This window comes from Arachis stenosperma, chromosome 3 (assembly GCF_014773155.1).
Source record: "Arachis stenosperma cultivar V10309 chromosome 3, arast.V10309.gnm1.PFL2, whole genome shotgun sequence".
Lineage (NCBI taxonomy): Eukaryota > Viridiplantae > Streptophyta > Magnoliopsida > Fabales > Fabaceae > Arachis > Arachis stenosperma.
The window spans coordinates 143,357,030-143,367,901 of record NC_080379.1 but is presented as its reverse complement, the minus strand read 5'-3'; the positions used below and the strand labels follow the sequence as shown (position 1 = coordinate 143,367,901).

Here is a 10,872-nt window from a genome sequence, read left to right as displayed (position 1 = left end):
TTTTTTTGGTCGTACAAACCTAGCAACTACTAGCACTGTGTGGCTGTGTTTGAGGCAAACAGCTTTGCTACTACACATGCCCCAGCCACTCTTTTTAAATGTTTAAATTGTTATAATAAGATGATCAACGGTCCATAACAAGTTACTCCATCATGGGTTATGGCCCATTTAATATTTTGAATATTGGGCCAATATTTCCGAAATCTGAACTCTTTATTATGGATCTAAGTACTAAACTTCCATGTAGAGTTTTTGCAATAGGCCGAATAAAAAGAATATTTTTCAAAAAAAAAAAGAATATTTTTGAAATAATAGTTAAAAATTTAAAATGTGGTATATTAAACAATTTAATTAAACATATTAATTACAAAACTTTTATTTATTTATTTATAAATTTAATTTTTATACACTGTCAGTATAAAATAATTTTAGACATATATCTAATCACATAATATGACATTATTTAAAAGAACCAATATGATGCTAATGAACTATAACTCAAATGGTATAGTCTCTCCATACTCACCTAAAAGATCGTTATTTATTTATTATTATATTGATATTTAATTGTAGCTTATGGAATGGGCAAAAAAAAGGTTCACTAATCCAATTATCCGTAGATAAAAATTTTACGTGAAGCCGTTATTCGCAAAAGGATTTAAAAGGAGGACTGGTTTGATAAATTTCATGAAATAGAGGACAAAAATACTGTTATTACTTATTACTGTGAAAGAATGAATGACTACGATCCATATTCCAGACCAAGCTATGAGAATCTCTATTTTGCGGTCAATGAGTGCACTAAAATTATGTGGTGCAACAAAAAGAAAAAAAAAATGAGACTGATTGAATATTTTAAAGTAGAATGTGATTTTTCTTTGACAATCAATCACATCATGTTGACACACATAATGATATAATAGTTATAATCCTAAGTAACATCAAGAAGATTGTATAGATTGTATAAACATCTTTTGACCCGAAAATATTTAATAACACGGGACAGGGGCTTTGATTACTTTGCAGTTTGCCTTTAAAATAAATAAAAGAAAGAAAAGACTAGAGCAACTATTAGGAAGCACAAGAGTTATCGGAATGTTACAAAAGCTAATGAAAACGTTATTTATGGTACATAGTTGTAGATGATGTAATCTATATATGATAGAAAGAAGGGTCCAAAATTGATTATCTTGCCCTGGAAAGCTGAATGGCCTCTTGTTCATGGGTGGATTCATCACTCCAAGGAAATTGATGAGTGGTTTGTGAGAATTGTTGATGAGTCCTTGCATCTTCAACTTGCTTCCAATCTGCCCATCTATCAGCTAACCCCACTCCCTGCAGCATTTTCACAACCTCAGACATGATTGGTCGATCCTCAGGGTAGCATTGTGTGCACAACAATGCAACCTGAAGAATTCTCTCCACTTCTTTCGGATCATAACTCTCCAAGTTTCTATCCACTATGTCCTCCAACCTGTTCTCCTTCAGAAGCTTCTTAACCTGTCCATACACAAGACGAATTCTCAAATAAACTGCATCCAGATATCATCAAGTGCTTAACAAATAATAATAGTAAAGTTACATGATCAATTAGAAGAACATCCTCCTCTTCTTCAAGCCTAGAGAGGTCTACTGCGCGCTGGCCGGTGACCAGTTCAAGAAGTGTGATGCCATATCCAAAGACATCAGTCTTTTCGGATGATTTTCCAGTGGACAAGTATTCAGGGGCTATATGACCCATTGTGCCGCGGACTTGAGTGGTAACATGGGTCATTCTTGTGTCAACAAGCTTGGCTAGCCCGAAATCCCCAAGTACTGCTTCAAACTCATCATCTAGTAGGATGTTTGCTGCCTTCAGATCGCGATGTATTATCTTGGGGTTGCATTGTTCGTGCAGATACTCCAAACCATGTGCTGTACCAAAAGCCACTCGCTTTCTTGCACCCCAATCCAAACCTTTCTCATCTGCTTTCAAATCTAAGCAAGCCATACCATTCACAAATTATTATGCTGCTCCATCAAAATGTAAACAAATTACTGCAAGACTCATCATTTTTACCTCTTAGTCTATATGCTACACTTAGATTCTCCATGAAAGGGTATACTAGGATTCTCTCAGTTGAGGTTGTACAGAATCCAATTAGTCTGAGGAGGTTTCTATGAACTGCAACACTGATAAGATGAACTTCTCTCTCGAATGCGGCTTCTCCGCCGGGATTATGATAATCAGTGAGGCGTTTCACGGCGATTTTGGTATTATCCGACAGTATACCTTTGTACACTTTTCCAAATCCTCCCTGCCCTATTACATTGCTTTCACTGAAGCTTTTTGTAGCAACTTGGAGTTCTCGCCATGAAAATCTTTTCAGTTGTCCAAAAGATATCTTGCTTTCATCCTCACCTGTCAAATTTATCAAGGCTTTCTTTGTGCATCATTTGGTTAATTATGCTTACAACAACAGAGGAAAAACACTAATTACCTGACACATCAACAAAGACATCACTTTTTTGTTTGTGCATTTGATGGTATCTGTATGTGCAGATCGCCCCAAGACACACAAGTGCAAATGCACCACAACTTGCAAACTGTACTGCCTGTGCAAGTTTTGGTTTCTTCTTTGAAGCTGCAGGAACAGTTAAACGTTAGGTAGCTAGTTAAAACATGTTAAATGAGTTTCCGTTCATAGAAACCAACCTGGACGGTCGGATTTAGAATCACATGGCTGCTCCAACTTAGAACCACAATAAAGCTGTGTATTTGAAAAACTGAAAGCAACAATGGAACAAAATATTCAATAAATGAAGTAGTTATGAAAATACTTGAGAACATGCACAGAAACATACTTGAACACTGGAATTGAAAAGAGTTGCAATGGGATAGTTCCAGTGAGACGATTTGATGAAAGATCCCTGTCCAAGATGGCCACATACATAAGTTGTTTCATGCATGCATATAATGATAGAAGGAGTGGCTAAAAAGGTGAATTGAAGTGTAGTCTTACAAATGTTCGAGAGTGGAAAGTTGAGCCCATGAAGCTGGTACAGAGCCTATGAAGTTATTGCCAGCAAGATTCAGATATTGCAGGGTTGTCAAGTTGGCAATATAATCAGGCAAGGGGCCTGAAAGTTTGTTGTTCTGCAATTCCCTGCAACATCAAAAGGGTTAATAATTCTAGAGAAATTTACTTAAGATAAAGGTTATCTGATTAAGTGGATGAATACAACTTACAAGGTAACCAGATATTTCAATTTGAGAATTGAGGGAGAAAGTGTTCCAGAGAATCCAATTGAATCCAGGGCCCTGCACATTTATTATAAGTGAATTTTCTCTTACCCCAAACCTTAAGAAATTGAAAACCAAGGTGAATAATAAAATGAATGGACTTACAGAGATACAACATGTCCGTTTCTACAAGTGACATGAGACCAACTGAAACACGGGCTCACCATATAACTGTTCCAGTCTTGTATTCCATTATTGGAATCATTCAGATTCTTCAAAAGATCAAGCAGCGCTTCACCTACGTATGTTTCACGCATGTACTGGTTGCTTAAATTTCTCAAGTTGTAAATAATGCTATGGTATATGGAGTCAACATTAAATTCATGCAATATGGTATGTTAGAAAATGATGATGGTAAATCTTTTAGCAAACCTTCTATATCAGGTTCCTTCACTGCATAGGTGAGTTTCAAGACACTAAGGAATATGAGCCAACTTGTCAACATTGTCAGAGGATCCCGGATAAATTTTGTGTGAAACATATAAGCTTTTTTGGTCTCCAAGCAAATTTCAACTCTTCAGAGTGCCTTTCACAAATGAAAAATAATTTCACCAACAGAAATGACAACAAAATAAAATAATAATAATATATAGTTGGATTTCAATTTATTTTAAAAAAAGGAGCATAAATTAGAGGACATAACAACTGCATCCAAAAGGGAAACAAAATAAAGTGGTGTTCATCATGAGTATTCATGTTATGGGTCACCTCATGTTATGCATGTTAGTGATATGCATGTGTTTCAAGATAAGATACAAGGATCGATGTACATGTTTGTGTATCTAGAAAAGAACAAGCCTGAGAAGCCATGAAATATAGGATATAAGCAGAAGAAGATGGGGAAAAAGAAAAGAAAAGAAAAGAAAAGAAAAACATACTAGGAGTTGAGCATAGCATATAGGACGAAGAAGTAGAGCATGAAACACTGATAGAGAGAAGGGAGAAGAGAAGTTTATTGTTGCCATAATAGGGCAATGTCAAAATCAACTGATGTTTCAGTGCAACTGAGGGACCCACATTCCAATATCCAAGTGCAACAGGACCTAAAAGGGAAGCAACGAGGACTTGTTTTTTCACAAACAAACATGCCCCAAATTATAAATTATAAAAAATATTAAAAAATTAATTATTATATATAAAAAATATTATTTATATATTAAAATAAATTATTAATATATTTATATATAAATATATGTGTGATTTAATTATTTTTAATGTATATTTATATTCTAATATATATTTTATACTGATAATTAATTTTGGTGTACACGTAATATAATTTTTAAATATATATTATATGTGTTATTTTATATATTTTTATATATATTTTGTATTTAAATAAATATTTTATATAAATAATTAATTTAGTAATTTTTTATATACACATAACTTAAAAGATAAATTATATTACATCAAATTTTTTTCTATATTTACACTTTAATTCATTAATAATCAATATATTAAAAATGTAAAAAAAAAACAATGTATTATAAAGTTATTTTGAGCAAGAAATAATAATTGCTTATTTGTATCTAAAAGAATTACTTCCTTTTAGGATTTGAGAATATCATTTTTAATTAAATTCTTGAAAATTATTTTTTTTTCCATAAGTGAGACGTGGTGTTTTCTCTACAAAGAATGAAAAGAATATAGCGGTTGGCCAATGACAAAGAATAAATATATGAATTGAGAGGTAGATGGTTGTGTGAGTGGTGGGAAGGGAATGAGAATCCCACTGAACTAGGATTTTTACTTTGTTCATAATAATCTTGATCATCACTACAATACCCCTTTTATATCTTTTGAACACAATTTGATGATGGGATTGCACCATGTGAGTGAAAAGGCATATATTTCATTCTCATCCTAGTGCTGAGCTGTGGCACACACAACACTACGCAAATGAAGCTTCCACTAAAAATGATTTGATTACATATTCTCATGTTCCATGACTTGGCCCTTGACAGCGCCTCCTCAATATAATTATTTTTTCTCTCTCTCTCTTTTTCAAAGGCATATAAAAAGAAAGTAAAAGATGCACTTTAGATTTTAAAAGCCAGCATTACTGCATTTGTAACAATAATTAAGGGAAAATTCTAAGACCGTGGTGGGTGAAGGGGAAGACTCACTAAAAAGTTCTAAGGATAAGGAATTGTGGATAAGAAAATCATTTTGCCATCACACCCTGAAAAAGCACAATCATATATATAGGTGGGTAGCTTTGGAGTGTGGTTGATGTGGCAATCAATGGTTGGTTGCTAGAGAACCTGGTGTTCCATGTGGTAGTACAACGGGAGAAAAATGAATGAACCAAGGATAAAGATGGGATTGGCGTTGTTTGTGTGCTGCTGTTGGAAGTTTTGAAGACACAAGCAAGAGAAAGGAAGCAGCTAAGACTAGGGATAGATTTGATAATATAATAGTAATGCTAATCCTTTTATTATTCATTGTGTGTACTTTGTTTGGAACAGAAAATCTTAAGTAGACAAAAAGCTTGTTGTAGCTCACTTTTCTTCTTTGGGGGATTGTTAATAGGGCAATGCTTACAGGAACAAAATGGATGAAAAAAATAATGGAATATATATCACCTCATCTTCTAACTTAGAAATTAAATTTTCTGCATACATAGGTTTTGCTGATACTATATGCTATTAAAATGTCCATGTGGAATTGCACAATAAAATCCCCCATTACCTTTATTCTTCTTGAGGGCTTCCTTCAATTTGGCTAATTTTTTTCGTTATGAAAGTAGGAGTGGTGATATATTTTAACATTGTAATTTTTTGTATTTTTTTAAATTGTGAAAAGTACACAAATCGGAGGTCCGATTTCTGTACCTCAAATTTTATAATTTTTTTTAACCACAAATCGGACGGTTCGATTTCTGTACCTCTACAAATCGGACGGTCCGATTTGTGTACCTTTAGAAATCGTACAGTCTGATTTTTGTATTTCTAATAAATCGGACGGTCCAATTTCTGCTTCTCTAGTTAAACGATTCCACATTTGAGTATAATATCCCAATAATCCACATTTAAAAAAAAATACCACTACCACTCCCAATATTAAAAATAAAACTATTCTTCAATTTTTTTTCCCCCTTTCTTTACGGGTACAATATTTAATATTTTGTATGGACCTTAATAACATTCTGGCAAAAGCAAATAGAGGTGGAGTTAGGCGAGATTATGAGAAAAAATTAGGGTCCACTACCTAACATCATTGTTAGGATATGGGCTTATTATTGCACATTGTTACCTGAATTTGCATTGTGAGGCCCATTTACTGAAAAAATTCTTCTAAATTGGAAAAATTAATAAAATAAAAAAGTAAAAATTTAATTAGGTATGAATTTTACTATTTGATTAAAGAGTAATAAAATTCCCACCTTTTCAGTTTAGCAATCTTTTTCTATAGAAGAATCTTGATTTCAAAAATAAAAAGACATGACATACATTTAATTTATAGCTGAGGATATATACCTTAGAAAACAAGAATAAATAGTTACAAAAAAAAAGGTAGGGAATCCTGTGTTGGATTTTTGTAATAAGGAATATGCATGTCCGCACATGCATCATTGAGTCCCTTAGACAACTTGAGTGGCACCACTGGAAGCCATTGCCATTCCATGCTGGGTGGTGTCATCTTTGTAGAGGCTAAGTTTCTCTCCGTCACCCCATAAGGCATAAGCTTCTTCTCCGTGAACTGCATCATCACCAATCAGCAACTCTTCATCCGTCATTCTCAAAGGAACCACCAACTTCACCACCACACAAATTATGGAGGTGGCTACCAAATTCCATCCAATGACGAACAATCCTCCAACCAATTGCTTCAGGATTTGAACTCCCCCAGCCGACCCTCCGTACACCGCTCCTCTAGAGTTGGTCACCGCAAGAAACAGGGAACTCAGCCGTGGCTCCGCGAGAAACCCCGTGAGGATGCCGCCCAGGAGTCCGGCGACGGCGTGGGTGTGGAAGACGGCGAGAGTGTCGTCGACTATTTGGAAGATTGTGAGCTTCTTGCCCAATACCATCATGGTGTACCATGGCACACTTCCTGATAGAACTCCCATAACTATGGCTGCCCATCCTTGAACCAGACCTATATATATATTATTATTCAACAACAAATGAAACCATATCAGATCTAAGAGGAAGAATCGAAAGAGTTGAGGGGTGGATAGCGTACCTGCGGCGGGAGTGATGCAAACGAGGCCAGTAATCATGCCCTGAACGGCTCCAATAACGGAGGGCTTGTTGAAGAATATGACATCAAGCCACGTCCACACTAAGAGGCTGGTGGCGGCGCACACGTTCGTGTTCAGCACCGCCATCGATGAGTCTATGTTGGCCGAGTACGGGTCCCCTCCGTTGAACCCTGCCCACCCCAGCCACAGCAGCCCCGCCCCTGTCAGCGTTAGCAGCACGTTGTTTGGTGGGAACCTCTCCCTGTCCTTCTTCGACCTTGGCCCAACCTACACGTGTCCATGCATCCAATTTTATTCATAAAAAATGTGAATACTTTTATTAAAATTTAATCGATATTTAATAAAAAATAATAATAATTCTACATTATTATATATAATTTTATATTATTAAAAATATTAATAATAACTAATTAATAATTACAAATAAATTATAATTCAAATGATATAATCCTTTTATATTCGTTTAAAAAATTGTGTAAAAACAAAATTAGTAACAAATTACAAAATATTTCCATATTTTACGCATAGAAAAGATATTTTTGATATGCAATAAACAGATCATGCACATAAAAAATAGTAAAAATTCTTTCCCAAGAATTTCTCATTTATTAATCGGCTAGACAGACTACGCACGTAATCGTATATACATATCTCTTCTCTCTCATATATTATTAGTACTAGTAGAAAGTGAGATATTGAGGAGAAACAAACACCATCAAACGATTCGTTTCTGTTCATGATATAATTATAAACGGCGGCAACAACTTTTTGGTTTTGAGTTTTCAAAAAAGACACAAAAGAAACTTCTCTGCAAACTACATGCCAGAAAAGTCAACATAACTCATTTTTCTAAATTTACGGAAGTGTAGTGGTCAAAAGTTTGACAAAAGGAATTAAATGGGTGCGTGTAACAGTATAAGGTAAGGAAAGGAAAAGGAATTAAATGGGTGCGTGTAACAGTATAAGGTAAGGAAAGGAGAAGAGTATAGTAAATTAAATATACCCAATAAGCGGCAGTGAAGCCTGCAACGCCGGAGGAAAGATGGATGACGTAACCACCAGAGTAGTCCATAACACCCCACTGGAACAAGAAGCCACCACCCCACAAGCTGAACGCGCCTATGGTGTACGAGAAAGTCAACCATAACGGCACGAACATCATCCACGCCTTGAAGTTCATCCTAGCCAGCACCGAGCCGGCCAGTATGACCACAGCGATGGCTGCGAAAACGCACTGAAACCACACCATGGTGGCCATGGGATAATATGGCTCAATTTCCGCCGTCTCCAGAGCCCCCGTGTTGTAGTAATGAGGCGTTGCGGGGAGCGCGGCCTGCTTGATGAGGAACTTCTGGCCCAAGGCAGGCCCAGCTTTGCCCCAGAAGGGCAGGAGCTTGTCCCCAAAGGACATCTTGTAGGCCCAAGTGACCCAGCATATGACAACAGCGGCGAATGCGTAGAGGGCCATGAAAGCGGAGTTGACGGCCCATTTCTTCTTGACTATGCTTCCGTACAAGATGACTAATCCGGGCATGCTCTGTATCCCCACCAGGGTGGCTGACACCATCTGCCATGCGTTGTCCCCTTTGTTTAGCCAGTCCGGTACTGCTAGACTCGTCCATGCTTGGTATGCTACCGGCAAAGGAGCACCTGCACCGGCCATTATCCCTGATTATCAATCTCAACCACTACTGCCTCGTCTTTTATAGTCGGTAGCTTAGGAATAATAATACCTAATAATAGCAACCATTGTGATTATGAGTGGGAAAATAAAATGGAGTCAAGTTGACGAAGAGCCTCGCCTCACCGTTAGTTGACCACGAAATATCTATTATATTTTATTTGGTGACATAATTAATATTAGAGTAATGTTATATCTACACCAAAACTAGTCACTAATATAAAATATATGTTGAAATATAAATATACATTGAAAATAAATTAAATTATATATATATTTATATACAAATATATTAGTAACTGATTTTGGTGTATAAATAATAATTATATATATTTATATACAAATATATTAGTAACTGATTTTGGTGTATAAATAATATTTTTGTTAATATTATGAATTTCAAATTAATTATACAGGTTTAATTAATATTAAAAAAAATAATAAATCGATCCTTAATTTTTTAATATGGAGACATTTAAGTTTCAAAAAATTTAAAAATATATTTAAATTTTTAACTTTTTTTTTAAATTTAGATAAATTTTGCAAAATATTAGTAACTGATTTTGGTGTATAAATAATATTTTTGTTAATATTATGAATTTCAAATTAATTATACAGGTTTAATTAATATTAAAAAAAATAATAAATCGATCCTTAATTTTTTAATATGGAGACATTTAAGTTTCAAAAAATTTAAAAATATATTTAAATTTTTAACTTTTTTTTTAAATTTAGATAAATTTTTGGACCAAATTTATCTAATTTTAAAAGTTTTACTATCTATATATCCATATCAGTCAAATAAATTACGTTTGATTTTTTTTGGAATGAACATGAAAAATTAATAAATTCAAATTTTTTAAAAAAATAAAAAATTTAAATATATTTTTAAATTTTCGAAAAAATCTGGAAATGAAAACTTATTATTTTTTGTTCTAATATTACTTTGCAAGCGAATTTGGGCATAATTTTGGAGGGATGGAAGGGAGGCCAATTAATTGTCGTGTATGTTAGCCAGGTTGGCATGATGTGACGTACAAGTAATTAAGTACCATTAATTAGTTATTTAGGGCTAGCTTTGATATATAAAATGAAGGGGGGAAAGAAGAAAAAACTGCGGCATGTGAAATGTGATATTGGGCAAGTGAATCTGTATCTTTAATTTACTTGTTAAAGCTTTAATTAAGCGGAATCTCATGACGCAGCTTGGATCGTATTGGCAACTGTATCTTCTCAAGATTCCTTAAACCCCTTTAGCTTAGACAGACTGGCGAATCGCATGCACACCACCAACACAGAAAAATTCTCTCTCATTTTTTTTATTTAAAAAAAATAAATATTTAGAATAATGATATATACATGTTGTTGCACTTTGAACTGCAATTGCGAAATTAGCACATGCACGTAGGTATTTAATAGCCAAAGTGGATTATTTTCAGTAAAAAAAAATTGAATAATATTAATTGTGATCTTTCATTTTTTATTATTTTTTTACATATTTAAATTTGATCCTACTTATAAAATTAATGGTAAGAGATCATTTTATATTTTTTTAAGTGTTAAAAAACCTGGAGAATATCTATTTTTTTTAATAGCACACTTAGGTCTAGTCGGATTCGTTCAATTTTATTTATTTTTTGAATTATTTTTTTATATTTAAACAATTTTAAGATTTAAATTTATCCAAATAATTTAGAG

General features: G+C 34.1%; 2 protein-coding genes across 3 annotated transcripts; both read right to left on the bottom strand.

Annotated features, from left to right (window-relative positions):
* Positions 1 to 936: 936 nt before the first annotated feature.
* LOC130970423 (probable LRR receptor-like serine/threonine-protein kinase At5g63710) lies at positions 937 to 4,358 on the bottom strand. Of its 2 annotated transcripts, none has more exons than XM_057896506.1 (11): positions 4,162 to 4,358; positions 3,656 to 3,809; positions 3,389 to 3,521; positions 3,230 to 3,301; positions 3,003 to 3,146; positions 2,845 to 2,910; positions 2,696 to 2,766; positions 2,481 to 2,624; positions 2,060 to 2,401; positions 1,583 to 1,977; positions 937 to 1,500 (listed from the first exon to the last, which is right to left on the bottom strand). In XM_057896506.1, the coding sequence occupies exons 2-11, from the start codon at positions 3,762 to 3,764 to the stop codon at positions 1,186 to 1,188; spliced, it is 1,791 nt and encodes a 596-aa protein (XP_057752489.1). In that variant the 5' UTR covers positions 3,765 to 3,809; positions 4,162 to 4,358; the 3' UTR covers positions 937 to 1,185. The 2 variants fall into 2 exon arrangements, with proteins under 2 accessions (XP_057752489.1, XP_057752490.1); XM_057896507.1 differs by lacking the exon at positions 4,162 to 4,358 and adding an exon at positions 3,992 to 4,123.
* A 2,453-nt stretch (positions 4,359 to 6,811) lies between these two features.
* On the bottom strand, positions 6,812 to 9,268 carry LOC130968467 (ammonium transporter 3 member 1-like). The gene is made up of 3 exons (XM_057893753.1): positions 8,497 to 9,268; positions 7,475 to 7,760; positions 6,812 to 7,387 (listed from the first exon to the last, which is right to left on the bottom strand). The coding sequence occupies exons 1-3, from the start codon at positions 9,154 to 9,156 to the stop codon at positions 6,870 to 6,872; spliced, it is 1,464 nt and encodes a 487-aa protein (XP_057749736.1). The 5' UTR covers positions 9,157 to 9,268; the 3' UTR covers positions 6,812 to 6,869.
* Between the last annotated feature and the right edge of the window lie 1,604 nt (positions 9,269 to 10,872).